The 17,216-nt window shown below is 37.2% G+C and overlaps 2 protein-coding genes across 4 annotated transcripts; both read right to left on the bottom strand.

Moving 5' to 3' along the window:
- Positions 1-8,914: 8,914 nt before the first annotated feature.
- On the bottom strand, positions 8,915-12,036 carry LOC149392617 (putative sugar phosphate/phosphate translocator At3g17430). Of its 3 annotated transcripts, none has more exons than XM_089617462.1 (8): positions 11,950-12,036; positions 11,728-11,831; positions 11,548-11,655; positions 11,434-11,465; positions 11,236-11,348; positions 10,615-11,154; positions 10,440-10,525; positions 8,915-10,358 (listed from the first exon to the last, which is right to left on the bottom strand). In XM_089617462.1, the coding sequence occupies exons 2-8, from the start codon at positions 11,812-11,814 to the stop codon at positions 10,224-10,226; spliced, it is 1,101 nt and encodes a 366-aa protein (XP_089473588.1). In that variant the 5' UTR covers positions 11,815-11,831; positions 11,950-12,036; the 3' UTR covers positions 8,915-10,223. The 3 variants fall into 3 exon arrangements, with proteins under 3 accessions (XP_089473588.1, XP_089473589.1, XP_089473587.1); XM_089617463.1 differs by having other exon boundaries at positions 11,939-12,023; XM_089617461.1 differs by having other exon boundaries at positions 11,728-12,023.
- Positions 12,037-14,424: 2,388 nt separating this feature from the next.
- On the bottom strand, positions 14,425-16,650 carry LOC149392618 (CBL-interacting serine/threonine-protein kinase 1-like). Its single transcript, XM_089617480.1, has 7 exons — positions 16,080-16,650; positions 15,917-15,988; positions 15,182-15,826; positions 14,982-15,098; positions 14,847-14,900; positions 14,704-14,778; positions 14,425-14,629 (listed from the first exon to the last, which is right to left on the bottom strand). Exons 1-7 carry the CDS (start codon positions 16,296-16,298, stop codon positions 14,576-14,578), a joined length of 1,236 nt encoding a protein of 411 aa, XP_089473606.1. The 5' UTR covers positions 16,299-16,650; the 3' UTR covers positions 14,425-14,575.
- Positions 16,651-17,216: the final 566 nt, after the last annotated feature.

A 17,216-nucleotide genomic window follows, 5' to 3' on the forward strand; every position in this document is an offset into this window, starting at 1 on the left:
CTATAAAAATTTCACAAATTCTCTTCGAAGCCAAAGGGGTGGTTAGTACACGAAATAAGTGAAAATTTTGAAACTACCATAACTCTTTCAAATGGTGTAAGATATTGAAGATTCTTGTTTCTTTTGGTTGATGGTTAACATATTTTTGAGAATACGTAGGCGTATCATTAGTTTTCGATGCCTATAAAAATTTCGGAAATCCTCTTCAAAGCCAAAGCGCTTAGTACACGAAAAACTGCAAAATTTGAAACTTCCATAACTCTTTTAAATGGTGTGAGATTTTGAAGATTCTTGTCTCTTTTGGTTGATGGTTACTGTATTTTTTAGAATATGTAGGTGTACCATCAGTTTTCGAAGCCTATAAAAATTTCGCAAATTCTCTTCAAAGCCAAAGGGGTTAGTACATGAAAAAAGTACAAAATTTGAAACTACCATAAGTCTTTCAAATGGTGTGAGATTTTGAAGATTCTTGTCTCTTTTTGTTGATGGTTAACATATTTTCGAGAATATTTAGGCGTATCATTAGTTTTCGTAACATATAAAAATTTCACAAATTCTCTTCAAAGCCAAAGGGGTTAGTACACGAAAAAAGAGCAAAATTTGAAACTACCATAACTCTTTCAAATGGTGTTAGATTGTGAAGATTCTTGTCTCATTTGGTTGATGGTTGCCGCATTTTCGAGAATATGTAGGTGTACCATTAGTTTTCGATGCGTATAAAAATTTCAAAAATTCTCTTCAAAGCCAAAAGGGTTAGTACACGAAAAAAGTGTAAAATTTGAAACTACCATAACTCGTTCAAATGGTGTGATATTTTGAAGATTCTTGTTTCTCTCGATTGATGGTTAACATATTTTCAAGACTATGTACGCGTATCATTAGTTTTCGATGCCTATAAAAATTTCACAAGTCCTGTTCAAAGCTAAAGGAGTTAGTACACGAAAAAAAATGCAAAATTTAAAACTACCATAACTATTTCAAATGGTGTGAGATGTTGATGATTCTTGTCTCTTTTGATTGATGGTTAACTTATTTTCGAGAATATGTAGGCGTGTAATTAGTTTTCCATGCCTAAAAAAATGTCACAAATCCTCTTCAAAGCTAAAGGAGTTAGTACACGAAAAAACTGCAAAATTTGAAACTACCATAACTCTTTCAAATGGTGTAAGATTTTGAAGATTCTTGACTCTTTTGGTTGATGGTTACCGTATTTTTGAGAATATGTTGGCGTACCATTAGTTTTCGATGCCTATAAAAATTTCACAAATTCTCTTCGAAGACAAAGGGGTTAGTACACGAAAAAAAGAAAAATTTGAAACTACCATAACTCTTTCAAATGGTGTGAGATTTTGAAGATTCTTGACTCTTTTGGTTGATTGTTACCGCATTTTCGAGAATATGTAGGTGTACCATTAGTTTTCGATGCATATAAAAATTTCACAAATTCTCTTCAAAGCCAAAGGGGTTAGTACACGAAAAAAGTGCAAAATTTTAAACTACCATAACTCTTTCAAACGGTGTGAGATTTTGAAGATTCTTGGCTCTTTTGGTTGATGGATACCGCATTTTCGAGAATATGTAGATGTACCATTAGTTTTCGATGCATATAAAAATTTCACAAATTCTCTTCAAAGCTAAAGGGGTTAGTAAACGAAAAAAGTCCAAAATTTGAAACTAACATAACTCTTTCAAATGGTGTGAGATTTTGAAGATTCTTGACTCTTTTGGTTGATGGTTACCGTATTTTCGAGAATATGTTGGCTGAAAAAAACGCGTGCTCAAAAAAATATTACCATTAGTTTTCGATGCCTATAAAATTTCCCAAATTCTCTTCAAAGTCGAAGGGGTTAGTACACGAAAAAAGTGCAAAATTTGAAACTACCATAACTCTTTCAAATGGTGATAGATTTTGAAGATTCTAGTCCCTTTTGGTTGATGGTTACAGCATTTTCGAGAATATGTATGTGTACCATTAGTTTTCGATGCCTATAAAAATTTCAAAAATTCTCATAAAAGCCAAAAGGGTTAGTACACGAAAAAACTGAAAATTTGAAACTACCATAACTCTTTCAAATGGTGTAAGATTTTGAAGATTCTTGACTCTTTTGGTTGATGGTTACCGTATTTTCGAGAATATGTTGGCGTACCATTAGTTTTCGATGCCTATAAAAATTTCACAAATTCTCTTCGAAGACAAAGGGGTTAGTACACGAAAAAAGTGAAAAATTTGAAACTACCATAACTCTTTCAAATGGTGTGAGATTTTGAAGATTCTTGAATCTTTTGGTTGATGGTTACCGCATTTTCGAGAATATGTAGGTGTACCATTAGTTTTCGATGAATATAAAAATTTCACAAATTCTCTTCAAAGCCAAAGGGGTTAGTACACGAAAAAAGTGCAAAATTTTAAACTACCATAACTCTTTCAAACGGTGTGAGATTTTGAAGATTCTTGGCTCTTTTGGTTGATGGATACCGCATTTTCGAGAATATGTAGGTGTACCTTAGTTTTCGATGCATATAAAAATTTCACAAATTCTCTTCAAAGCTAAAGGGGTTAGTAAACGAAAAAAGTGCAAAATTTGAAACTACCATAACTCTTTCAAATGGTGTGAGATTTTGAAGATTCTTGACTCTTTTGGTTTATGGTTACCGTATTTTCGAGAATATGTTGGCTGAAAAAAACGCGTGCTCAAAAAAATATTACCATTAGTCTTCGATGCCTATAAAATTTCCCAAATTCTCTTCAAAGTCGAAGGGGTTAGTACACGAAAAAAGTGCAAAATTTGAAACTACCATAACTCTTTCAAATGGTGATAGATTTTGAAGATTCTTGTCCCTTTTGGTTGATGGTTACAGCATTTTCGAGAATATGTATGTGTACCATTAGTTTTCGATGCCTATAAAAATTTCAAAAATTCTCATAAAAGCCAAAAGGGTTAGTACACGAAAAAACTGAAAATTTGAAACTACCATAACTCTTTCAAATGGTGATAGATTTTGAAGATTCTTGACTCTTTTGGTTGATGGTTACCGTATTTTCGAGAATATGTTGGCGTACCATTAGTTTTCGATGCCTATAAAAATTTCACAAATTCTCTTCGAAGACAAAGGGGTTAGTACACGAAAAAAGTGAAAAATTTGAAACTACCATAACTCTTTCAAATGGTGTGAGATTTTGAAGATTCTTGAATCTTTTGGTTGATGGTTACCGCATTTTCGAGAATATGTAGGTGTACCATTAGTTTTCGATGAATATAAAAATTTCACAAATTCTCTTCAAAGCCAAAGGGGTTAGTACACGAAAAAAGTGCAAAATTTTAAACTACCATAACTCTTTCAAACGGTGTGAGATTTTGAAGATTCTTGGCTCTTTTGGTTGATGGATACCGCATTTTCGAGAACATATAAAAATTTCACAAATTCTCTTCAAAGCTAAAGGGGTTAGTAAACGAAAAAAGTGCAAAATTTGAAACTACCATAACTCTTTCAAATGGTGTGAGATTTTGAAGATTCTTGACTCTTTTGGTTTATGGTTACCGTATTTTCGAGAATATGTTGGCTGAAAAAAACGCGTGCTCAAAAAAATATTACCATTAGTTTTCGATGCCTATAAAATTTCCCAAATTCTCTTCAAAGTCGAAGGGGTTAGTACACGAAAAAAGTGCAAAATTTGAAACTACCATAACTCTTTCAAATGGTGATAGATTTTGAAGATTCTTGTCCCTTTTGGTTGATGGTTACAGCATTTTCGAGAATATGTATGTGTACCATTAGTTTTCGATGCCTATAAAAATTTCAAAAATTCTCATAAAAGCCAAAAGGGTTAGTACACGAAAAAACTGAAAATTTGAAACTACCATAACTCTTTCAAATGGTGTAAGATTTTGAAGATTCTTGACTCTTTTGGTTGATGGTTACCGTATTTTCGAGAATATGTTGGCGTACCATTAGTTTTCGATGCCTATAAAAATTTCACAAATTCTCTTCGAAGACAAAGGGGTTAGTACACGAAAAAAGTGAAAATTTTGAAACTACCATAACTCTTTCAAATGGTGTGAGATTTTGAAGATTCTTGAATCTTTTGGTTGATGGTTACCGCATTTTCGAGAATATGTAGGTGTACCATTAGTTTTCGATGAATATAAAAATTTCACAAATTCTCTTCAAAGCCAAAGGGGTTAGTACACGAAAAAAGTGCAAAATTTTAAACTACCATAACTCTTTCAAACGGTGTGAGATTTTGAAGATTCTTGGCTCTTTTGGTTGATGGATACCGCATTTTCGAGAACATATAAAAATTTCACAAATTCTCTTCAAAGCTAAAGGGGTTAGTAAACGAAAAAAGTGCAAAATTTGAAACTACCATAACTCTTTCAAATGGTGTGAGATTTTGAAGATTCTTGACTCTTTTGGTTTATGGTTACCGTATTTTCGAGAATATCTTGGCTGAAAAAAACGCGTGCTCAAAAAAATATTACCATTAGTTTTCGATGCCTATAAAATTTCCCAAATTCTCTTCAAAGTCGAAGGGGTTAGTACACGAAAAAAGTGCAAAATTTGAAACTACCATAACTCTTTCAAATGGTGATAGATTTTGAAGATTCTTGTCCCTTTTGGTTGATGGTTACAGCATTTTCGAGAATATGTATGTGTACCATTAGTTTTCAATGCCTATAAAAATTTCAAAAATTCTCATAAAAGCCAAAAGGGTTAGTACACGAAAAAACTGAAAATTTGAAACTACCATAACTCTTTCAAATGGTGTAAGATTTTGAAGATTCTTGACTCTTTTGGTTGATGGTTACCGTATTTTCGAGAATATGTTGGCGTACCATTAGTTTTCGATGCCTATAAAAATTTCACAAATTCTCTTCGAAGACAAAGGGGTTAGTACACGAAAAAAGAGAAAAATTTGAAACTACCATAACTTTTTCAAATGGTGTGAGATTTTGAAAATTCTTGTCTCTTTTGGTTGATGGTTACCGCATTTTCAAGAATATGTAGGTGTACCATTAGTTTTCGATGCATATAAAAATTTCACAAATTCTCTTCAAAGCCAAAGGGGTTAGTACACGAAAAAAGTGCAAAATTTTAAACTACCATAATTCTTTCAAACGGTGTGAGATTTTGAAGATTCTTGTCTCTTTTGGTTGATGGTTACCGTATTTTCGAGTATATATAGGCGTACCATTAGTTTTCGATGCCTATAAAAATTTCACAAATTCTCTTCAAAGGTAAAGGGGTTAGTAAACGAAAAAAGTGGAAAATTTGAAACTACCATAACTCTTTCAAATGGTGTGAGATTTCGAAGATTCTTGACGCTTTTGGTTGATGGTTACCGTATTTTCGAGAATATGTAGGTGTACCATTAGTTTTCGATGCCTATAAAAATTTCACAAATTCTCTTCAAAGTCGAAGGGGTTAGTACACGAAAAAATTGCAAAATTTGAAACTACCATAACTCTTTCAAACGGTGCTAGATTTTGAAGATCTTGTCTCTTTTGGTTGATCGTTACCGTATTTTCGAGTATATGTACGTGTACCATTAGTTTTCGATGCCTATAAAAATTTCACAAATTCTCTTCGAAGACAAAGGGATTAGTACACGAAATAAGTGCAATATTTGAAACTACCATAACTCTTTCAAATGGTGTGAGATTTTGAAGATTCTTGTCTCTTTTGGTTGATGGTTACCGCATGTTCGAGAATATGTAGGTGTACAATTAGTTTTCGATGCCTATAAAAATTTCACAAATTCTCTTTGAAAACAAAGGGGTTAGTACACGAAAAAAGTGCAAAATTTGAAACTACCATAACTCATTCAAATGGTGTGAGAATTAGAAGATTCTTGGCTCTTTTGGTTGATGGTTACCGCATTTTCGAGAATATGTAGGTGTACCATTAGTTTTCTATGCCTATAAAAATTTCACAAATTCTCTTCAAAGTCAAAGGGGTTAGTACACGAAAAAAGTGCAAAATTTGAAACTACCATAACTCTTTCAAATGGTGATAGATTTTGAAGATTCTTGTCTCTTTTGGTTGATGGCTACCGTATTTTCGAGTATATGTACGCGTACCATTAGTTTTCGATGCTTATAAAAATTTCACAAATTCTCTTCAAATCCAAAGGGGTTAGTACACGAAAAAAGTGCAAAATTTGAAACTACCATAACTCTTTCAAATGGTGTGAGATTTTGAAGATTCTTGACTCTTTTGGTTGATGGTTACCGCATTTTCGAGAATATGTAGGCGTATCATTAGTTTTCAATGCCTATAAAAATTTCAGAAATCCTCTTCAAAGCCAAAGGGGTTAGTACACGAAAAACTTGCAAAATTTCAAACTACCATAACTCTTTCAAATGGTGCCCGATTTTTTATATTCTTGGCTTATTAGGATGATGGTTACCATATTTTTTGTGAATAAGTAGGCGTATAATTAGTTTTCGATTTATATAAAAATTTCATAAAACCTCTTTAAAGTCAAAGGGAATAGTACACGAAAAACTAGCAAAATTTGAAACTACCATAACTCTTTTAAATGGTGCCCGATTTTTAATATTCTTGACTTATTACGATGATGGTTACCATATTTTCGTGAATAAGTAGGCGTATAATTAGTTTTCAATTCATATAAAAATTTCATAAAACCTCTTCAAAGCCAAAGGGGTTAGTACACGAAAAACTTTCAAAATTTCAAACTACATAACTCTTTCAAATGGTGCCTGATTTTTAATATTCTTGGCTTGTTAGGATGGTAGTTACTATATTTTCGTGAATAAGTAGACGTATAATTAGTTTTCGATTCCTATAAAAATTTCATAAAACCTCTTCATAGCCAAATGGGTTAGTACACGAAAAACTTGCCAAATTTGAAACTAAACTCTTTGAAATGGTGCCCGATTTTTTAGATTCTTGACTTGTTAGGATGATGGTTACCATATATTCTTAAATATGTGGGCGTATCATGAGTTTTTGATCTTTTTAAAAAATTTATAAAACATCTTCAAAGCCAAAGGGGTTAGTACACGAAAAACTTGCAAAATTTGAAACAACATAACTCTTTCGAATGATGCCCTATTTTTAATATTCTTGGCTTGTTAGGATGATGGTTACCATATTTTCCTTAATAAGTAGGCGTATAATTAGTTTTTATTCCCTATAAAAATTTCATAAAACCTCTTCAAAACCAACGGGGTTAGTACACGAAAAACTTGCCAAATTTATGAATATCATAACTTTTTCAAATGGTGCCCGCTTTTTATGATTGTTGGCTTGTTAGGATGATGGTTACCATATTTTCGTAAATATGTAGGCGTGTAATTGGTTTTCGATCCCTATTACTATATTTTCAAGAATAACTAGGCATATTATTATTTTTCGATCCCTATAAAAATTTCATAAACACTCTTCAAAATTGAAATGGGTTAGTACACGAAAAACTTGCAAAAAATGAAACTACCATAACTCTTTCAAATAGTGCGACATTTTTAAGATTCTTATCTTTTTGCGTTGGTGGTTACAATATTTTAGAAAATAAGTAGGCGATTAATTATGTTTCGATCCCTATAAAAATTTTATAAATCCTCCTCAAAGTCAAAGGGTTAGTATACACGAAAAACTTGGAAAATTTGAAACTACCATAACTCTTTCAAATGGTTTGACATTTACAAGATTCTTGTCTTTTTACGTTGATGGTTACCATATTCGTTATCAGAGCATTAACTACGAAATCTTCAATTCTTGTTGAAATCTTTATCAAGCCAGTCGATCTTGTGACAAATCGATATTCGTTATCCTCTAAATCAACTTGAACCAAATTTACTAGTGCGGAATAAAAGAATACACGAAGAATCGATATTCTTTAAAGTAAACAATAATTACTAAGATACTCAAAATTATTCAATAATACAGATCTAATATTTAAGACAAACACAATCAACACAACCTATAGTTTCACAAAATTAAATATTACTTTTTTTTTCCTTTTTTTAAGGGGGCCCGTGTAAAGATGAACAACTAACAAACCTAATAAAAACAAAGGTTATTAAGTTATATAGCCACACGGTTATAGTGAATTGGGATATAGCCCACCTTTCGTTAATTTCTTGTAAATAGCCAAGTTAACTTATTAACAGATTAGTAAAAGACGTATTTAATTCAGCCAAACATGTAAAAAAAAAGGTAGTTAATAGGCTGCCACGTATGCAAGTTGGCTATTTACAAAGTATTTACCAAAGGTTGGCTAATTTACAATTTCTATAGTTTACGTGGCTTACGTAGCCAATTTTTTGTAAAAACAATTCCATTTTCCGAAGAGAAGAAGAAAGAAAAGTTAAACGTTGTTAAACTGAAATCTAATTATGAAGGATTTCCTTGCAATCTATCAAGAGTACTTTGGTGTATTTAAGCCATTGCCATGTTTTGCTATTTATAGCCTTCCGAAACCGTGTAGATGTGTCTTCGAGCCTTTAATTCAAGGAATCAAGGCCGACTTCACGAAGGCAAATCTCTAGTCTGTCAGCAACCAAATTGCCAAAAATGCTACCTCGACCAGTAGATTATATACTATCTCACGCTAAGACCATGTACAAGCTTTCTAATATCCACAAGAATTGTTGTATATATGTACTAGTGTTTGCTCCTTTAGTCAATGATGCAACTCTAAATTATCATGCAATGTGTAAGTGTGTACAAGTACTCACTAGATTATAAATATCTACATAAAAAGGTTTGTTTCTGTTTCCGGTTCCGGTTTTGCTTCTGTCTTGGTGACTCGCTGCCACAACAATTTAGATATATCAAATTCATTGGTGGACATGAAAGTTCCCAACGGAATTGGGAGTTTCTTTGACCAAAAATAGATTAATGATAACAAAGATCTTCTATTTCTAGCTCTCTTTACGCTAATATGTTTGGAGAATAGAGGGCCTCTAAAGGATTTGTTTGATCATAACAAAAGAAGAAAAAAAAATTAACTTGTTTACAAATTCACACGTTAAAATTTTGATGAAGCGGAAATGTTTGGCACATGATCGCGCAAGTCCTCTGCCTGCTTCGTGGTGTTCTCTCATGTCCAGCGGGAAGCAACAACTCCTCTCCGTCGTTGCCATGATACCGATCAACAGATCAAGTCTTCAAGGCAGATAGATATACATGGAAGCAAATTGGTGAGTCAACGTCCAGAGAGACAATGGCTGAAAAAGTGTAACCACGATCATCTTTGTTGGACTCGTCTTTCTTCTCATTGTCTATTTCGTCTTTATTCTTGGACTCGCCATTCACTTGCACCTTGTCAGCCTCCTGTGTGTTATTGCAGGCGTTCCTTCTCTTCGGCCTTGACAAATGTAACACATGGAGATGAGAAAAAGAGAGAAGAGAGAAGATAGAGAGAGGGACCCTTGAGGTGGTTTACAAGGGTCTTCGGTTGGCAAAATCTCTCTCTGCCTCTTTCTCCGATTTCCCCCGAATTTCTTTGTTTTTTACACAACTTTTAGTTTAAAAACTAACGAAATTTGTCGGCCATTTCTTGGTCCAACGACACGCCGTTTCAACGACAAACAACGAATAAACGAAAAATGTTGCCTTCATCGGCCGCCAAGCCACCGACAGTGGCAGTGCCAGAGAAATTCACCGACTTTCGCCGGCATTTAGAACCTTGGTATAAAAACTCAATATAAACCACAAACAAGCGCATCCATGACTCTATAGTCTCCAAGTCTCAACACCAAATGATCTCCTCGCCGTACTCTTTGCAGAAACAGAAATTAAGAGCATAGGCAAAGGGCACAATATAGAGACAAACTATATCAATTAAAAAAAATTAATAAATAAGAACTATAATATTAAATCATAAAAAACAAACCAAAAATAAATAATCATAAGAGAATACGGTGTGTACTTGTGAAATGCTGATTAGGAATTCCATAAAATAAAAGAATTAGAAACAAGTTATACGTCAAGGATTGATGGTTGGGAGAATCCGAATGGGAGGTTGCTTAATCAAACCGAAGTAATAATCAAAAGTGCAACGGTAAACACCCACGTCAGTGATCTACGTATTTTGGTATTTGTATGGAAGTGTGTAAATTAATAATAAGAGATGGTAGGATAGTTGAAGAGTACAAGGAAGATGTGAGGTTGGTGGGTGGGCAACCCGAATCATGCGTAGGAATTGAAATGAATAAATAAATAAATAGAAATTGAAGTAAGGAAAGGTAAGGTTAGGCGGAATGGTTTGTAGGTTGTGTCCTTCCGAGAAAAGAGAGTTTGGCGGAGGGAATGAGGGGCGCTTCTTCATCGCCAGTGCCAGTGTTGGGCACGAAGATATCGGACGACTTCTTCTCCAACTTGCCGTCCTGGATTGCACCATTCAGATACATACATATAGTTGCAACGGAAATGAGAAAATAATGAAAGCACATGATCCCGGCCCTAACCTTTGTGATTCTTTCGGGAATAGCTTGAGACGCAGTGGTGGCATCCCTAACCTTGATGTAGTTGTACATGACAACGCCGCACAAGGCTGCAGGGACAGAGAGAGAGAGAGAGAGGGGTTAGAGAAGAAGAAAACGAAGGCAATGGTAGAGATGAATGAATGAAGGAAGGAAGTACCGATGGCGTAGCCGGTGATGTTGAGTGCGGTGATAGTGGAGTCGGGGAAAATGAGGGTGGAGAGGCCGATGAGGATCCAGTCTTTGAGGACGCCGGCGACGCGGACGGTGAGGGCCCCGGTTCTGGCGATGACGAGGAAGATGGAGAAGTTGAGGGCGAGAGCGCAGAGGGCGTTGGTGAAGAAGACGAGCACGTCGAACGATTGAAGGAGGTGGGAGAGATTGAGAACGTCGGGGGGCTTCTCGAGGAGGAACCAGGGGACGAACAGGAAGAGGAAGCTGCAAGGGGCGATGTAGTAGAGGCTCGTGATGGGGTTCAGCGACAGCCCTTTGCTCTGCAGCAGCACCTGCGTGAGCACGAGCCTGAGCGCCTCTGCAAACATTCCGGTCACCTGGAACACCGTCCCCACCACGTTGAAGTGGATCTCTCCGTACGACGACACCACCACACCCACGCTCACCACCACCATGTTCCCCGCCACCGACCACCGCAGCTTCTCCGTCCCGCACAGCACCGCCATAACCAGCGTCGCCACCGGCACTGCACCACCCTCACACTGCTCAGAAAAACACACGCAGAGGAAAAAAAAAAACTAAAACCAAAAAACCATTATTACCGTACTTAGCGCTTTGAGCATCTGGATGAATGCCACCGAGATGTGCAAGTACGCGGTGTTCCCGAACCAGAGGCTGGAAGCAAAGAAGGCGCTGATCGGAATCACGCACGTCACGTATCTGACAACCAAACCAATACTCAGACTCAGACTCAGACTCGGTGTTTGATACTACTACATCTAATTAATACTCTATATGTGCTTACATTTCAAAGGTCATCTTCACAGGAGACACCACCTGCCCAAACACAAAGGCCAAGGTCATCATCAACAGCAACAACACAAAACAAAACGAAATGGGATATTCAGATGTACGGTACCTTGAAAACGCGGACGAGAAAGAAGGCGACGAGGCCGGAAAAGCCCATGTGAATCATGGTGAGCGTGATGGGCAGAGGAAAGTTGAAGTATTTCGGAGACAGAACCCACTGCCATATCCCCAAATTGCAATATTAGATACAAGGATAGAAAGAGAAAGAAAGAGAGAGAAGAGAGGTGACCTTGTTGTAGAGAATGACGCCGGAGGAGAGCAAGATGTAGATGAACAAGTAGACATAAGTCAACACCAGCGGTTTGCTGATCATCATCTCCGCTCACATCAGATCTAAATCAGATTCACAACCACACAATGCAATTTAACACTTCCACTTCATTTCATTTCACACAACCATCAAACTTATTTTCTCCAAAAATCAAGATTTGTGAACAGGCCTTCAGCTTACATTCGATAAGGGATCGCCCTCTTACACCCACCAACTCCACCAATTCTATTATTATATAATGACAATATATATGTAAGTGTAACCAATACCACATATTTTAGATGCTATATACCACCAATTACTTCAAATTTCCCTGTAAACAAATTCGTACAATTTCTCATTAAAAATTCCACATTAAAACACTTGCGTAATAGATTAAATTTGATAATACAGTTTAAACATGAGTTCCACATAACATTTAATATTGGATTAAAATATTTAAAATTGAGCGAAACCCTTGTCTTTAAACTCTAAAATTAAAGATCCTTACCCTTAAGATAAAAAAAATAAAAAATTAAAAAAAAAGATTTTTTTTCATTTCAGACTAAGTGTTTAGCGAAATAGTCAATGTTTTATAAATTAGTGCATTTTAACCAATTATAATGTAAAAAAATACTAATATACCCTTAATTATTTTCAAAATAATTAATTTAAGTGTCCAAAACTTTAATCCACAGTATTTTATGTATATACCAAATAGATTCAAAAAATTTAATCGTGCCTTCAAAATATTTAATCTTTCATCCAAACAAGCAACCCAATATTTGAAGTCATAGTCATCTACAACAAGAAGCAAGAAGTGTCAAAAAAATCTAATTATGCTTTCGAAAAATTTCGCTCTTCGATGAACCAGAAGAAGAAGAAGAAGAAGAATTTAATCATGTTTCAAAAATTTAATCCACTGTTCGATAACAAAAAAACTCAAAACCGAAAGAAGAAGAAGATAGTGATAGCGGTGGTGATGACGATCGACGCCGACCTTCGATCTCCGACTTTCGATCTTCGAAAATTTGGGGAGAGCAACAATACTACCAACAACAGGGAATCACCGGCTCCTCCTCCTTCTTCTACGTCCCTGACACCAATCTCTGCCTCTTCACTCATCAATGGCTTCCTCCGCCAAAGAAAAGCCCAAAAGCATCGATCTTCATGGTCCACGGCTACGGAAAGCTAGGAAACGCTCAATTTTTGCTCTTGCTACAGTTAAGCGATCTTCTTCAGATAATTCGTCCAACTCAAGGATAGCTATAATGTGTTGAAGTTCGTTGTAACGTTGTAAAGTTTGTTTAACTATTTGCGCAGTTCCATGATGTTCCTCACCAACAATCCAAGGTTGGAGCATAGTTGACGTTGGATCTAATGGATCTACTGCTGGATATTTTAAATGTGCAAATGTCGCGAATATTTTAGATAAGCCTCTTAAAGAATCAGAAGGTCTAGTATACTGCGATGTGTGATTTGATAAAAATTATGATTTTACAAATGCAGAACGAGAAACTGTCATCCGCATTCAATCGAACTAGGATGCCCCAGAATCCATTTATATTCTATTAAGTAAGTGAAATATATAAAAATAAAACATAAGAAAAATTATGCCACATCACTTATTCTTTGTACTGGATCCGAGCCGGATCTGGTATATCATAAGGGATTTGCCCTTTCTATTGATTCCAACAGATTGGATCAAAAACAATTCTTGAATGAGGTATTCGACTCCAGGGATGAATTGAAAAAGAACTCTTAATTGGTTCTACCTCCTATTTTTTATGAAGAAAATGCATCTTTTTATCGAAGGATAAAAAAAAAAAAAAAAAAAAAAAAGGTCCGGACCTCCTGTGGGAATGATTTGGCGGATCCAAAACCAATAACAGTGGTATTTGCTAGCACCAACATAACGGAGGCGGTCAATCAATATAGATTGATCCGAAATCTGATTCAAATCCAATATAGCACCTATGGGTACATAAGAAATTTATTGAATCGATTCTTTTTAATGAATAGATCCGATCGCAACTTAGAATACGGGATTCAAGGGGATCAAATAGTAAATGATACTCTGAATCATATAACTATAATGATATCCCACATACATAGGCGGAAACAGAGGAATGGGTCAGATTTATCCCGAGACAAGCATGACATTCCAAACCACTCCAATCTTCCTCGCCCAAAACGGCTTTGCCTGCTGCACCGTCGATCTCCCCTCCCACGGCTGATCCAACGGCCTCCACGCCTTCGTCCCCAACGCAAAACTCGCCACCAAACACTGCCTCACCTTCTTCCAAACCCTAACCGGACTGGAAAAACTCAAGAAATTCCATCGCTTTCTCTTCGGAGAATCCATGGGCATCGCTTTCTCTTCGGAGAATCCTTGTTTATCATTTTTTTTTTTTTGTCAGTTTTAAGTCATTACTAGTAACTTGTACAGCTGTCTAAACACAAGACATAAGCTGATTCTTGCGGTCTAACTCGTTACTTGTAGAGAGACGTATTAAAATATCACACTTTATTTATATATTCGAGAGGTGGTCTGATTATTAGATTATCAATCAAGTTGAGCTAAAAACAAAGCAGCCAAACGGGATTCAACAATCTTCACCGGTATGGCCTTTTTTATTGACTTGATCGATTTGTTTTGATTTACACACACTTGAGTTGAACAAACTAAGAATAAAGCCTACCGACTCTGTTCCATTTCTTTTCTCGTATCAATATTTACGTGCATTTTGAATAAAGCTATACATGAATTGATTGGTGTCAAAAGAAGGAACCAACATTCGCATAATAATGATGATGGGCCTATATTTTAGGGTTGCTGTTCTGAGGGAACCCCCAAATCACTCGAAAGCTTTTGCCATAACTGCAGATTTCAGTAGACAGTGAGATTAGTACTAGCGTATCAAGCAAGCGAGCAAGGTATATGATGAATCATACCTGTCTATAAACTGAAGTATCACCATGTGATTTTCTTAGCTCAACCACATTCAAGGAAGGGCTTATTTCAAACACCTGTTGCAGCGATGAGTCAGAACAAGAACGCTATAACTAAGGGTTTCCGGGTCGGGAAATGGAAGTACCTCGGCGGTAACGGAGAGAGCATCGGGACATTTCACTCCCTTGCTGACTTTTAACTGAGAAGAAAAAAAGCTGGTGAGTAAGAAAGTAAGAGTATTTATAGATGAAGTGGTGAGAGAGGGAGAAAGAGAACTGACCCTTCCGTTTTTATGGTGGACGCAAAATCCCATGTGTGTGACCATGTCCTCAATCCGTTGGAGCAGCTCCTTTGGGGAATGGTTGGACGTAAATCTGATCTTTCTCTGCGACACATCCTAATTTGGAAAGGAAATTAAGAGAGCGAGTGAGATTGAGTGAATGGGATAGGATTGAGTGAATGGGATAGGATGAGTTGTACCTCTTGCTCGAAGAAGCCGGAGAGGTCGAGGGAAGAGGACATTCCAATGAGCTGGAAGGCGTTGAGAAGAGATGATTTGTGGTCGTCGACGTCGACGTCGACGTCGATGTCGACGTCGATGTCGTCTGCGGGGACGTAGTGGTGGCGGAACCAGTGGTGGGCCTTGATTTGGGACATGGTGATGCGCGTGGCGGGGTTGGGGTCGAGGATTCTGGTGAGCATGTCGCGGGCCCCGGGGGAGACCCAGCTGGGGATGTGGGTGTCCCCCTTGAGGATCTTCTGGTAGAGGAGGGCGAGGTTGCGGTGGTCGAAGGGGAGGTATCCGGTGAGGACGACGTAGAGGATGACCCCGCAGGACCAGATGTCTGAGGTGGCGCCGTCGTAGCCGCGGTTGGCCAGCACCTCGGGGGCCACGTAGTTGGGGCTCCCGCACGTCGTGTGGAACAGCCCGTCGTCCCTGAGGTGCTCCGGCAGCGCGCTGAGCCCGAAGTCGGAGATCTTGATGTTCCCCTGAGAGTCCACCAGCACGTTCTCCAGCTTCAGGTCGCGGTGGAACACCCCTTTGTTGTGGCAGTAGCTCACCCCCTCTATCAGCTCTTGGAACACCTTCCGCCCCCGCGACTCCGACAGTTTCCCTTTCGAAGCCTAACAATTCAACAAGTCAACAACATATATATATATATATATATACACTATCTATATCTGTATCTGTATATGTATATTATGAGCACTCACGATCACGTCGAACAACTCTCCGCCGGTCACGTACTCCAGCACCATATAAATCTTGGATTTGCTGGCCAACACCTGAACACCAGAGAAAGAGAGAGAGAGAATGAATGAATTTGGCCATTTCGAGTGTGTGCACAAGCAAAGGCGAAGATATGTATATATATACCTCGTGGAGTGTGACGACGTTGGGGTGCTTGAGGAGCTTGAGAGTGCCGATCTCGCGCTTGATCTGGTTCAGATCCTGGATTCGGCTCTTCTCCAGAATCTTCAGGGCGAAGGGCTCGCCGGAGCTGAGGTCGCGGCCGAGCTTGACCTTCCCGAAGTTGCCTTCCCCAAGAGTCTTTCCCACTTCGTACTTTCCAACTATGGACGCCTCTTTCTTCATTCAAACTATGGCCGCCTTTTTCCTTTCTGTTTTCCTATATGATCTCCTAATTATACAAGAAAGAAAAGAAACCCCCTTTCTACTACTGTTGCCTTGATCTTATCTGCGTCCTCGTCACACTCGGCATTAAGAAATCCAAATAAGATATGCGAAAAGCGAAAGCAAAAACGGGGTTGAATTCGGAAAAGCTTGACCACTCGCACAAACGTATGGCGAGTCACAAAAGTCAAGTTTTGGCCACACACCTTTCACTCACAATTATTAATACGTGACCCGCCTTCACCTTCCCTTACCTGATACGCACACACAACTATTTTCCAACATAAATACGCCGCTCTTGAATTAGTCCACAATTAATATTATATTTACTTTGCCCTTCCCTTTTATTCCTTTTTATAAGCCCCTCTAAATAAACCCTTGTCTGTCCTTTCCAACACGCAAAGAACGCCATATAATATTCACAATATAACCCAAGCTCCCTATTTTCTATAAGCAATCAACAATTTCTTTAGCGTCATTATCCAACTTACCTATTTTAAACCACCTATCCAATTTGTTTATCTTACTTTTCCACCACCACATAATATAGCTTATCAACACTTTTACGATTAATTAACGTGTTATTCCGCGTGGCGCGGCCTAGATGGATCCGTGTAATTAACTTGATATGGAAACATGTACTATATACATACAATATGTATTCCCACTTGGATTGTTGTAACAAAATAATTCATATTGAGAGTTGAACATGTACTATATATATGCACATGGTGGACCATTTCTTTCTTCAATTCTGATGCAACATTGTTTTGTAATACTAATAATAGAGCATATGATTAGCGACTGGTGCGGGCATGAGTATGAACTTTGGGCAATCATTTCAAATATTTAATTGAATTGGACCATAAATATTATTAT

Source organism: Urtica dioica, chromosome 6 (genome assembly GCF_054948205.1).
Source record: "Urtica dioica subsp. dioica isolate 48M chromosome 6, U.dioica_male_clone48M_v1_H2, whole genome shotgun sequence".
Lineage (NCBI taxonomy): Eukaryota > Viridiplantae > Streptophyta > Magnoliopsida > Rosales > Urticaceae > Urtica > Urtica dioica.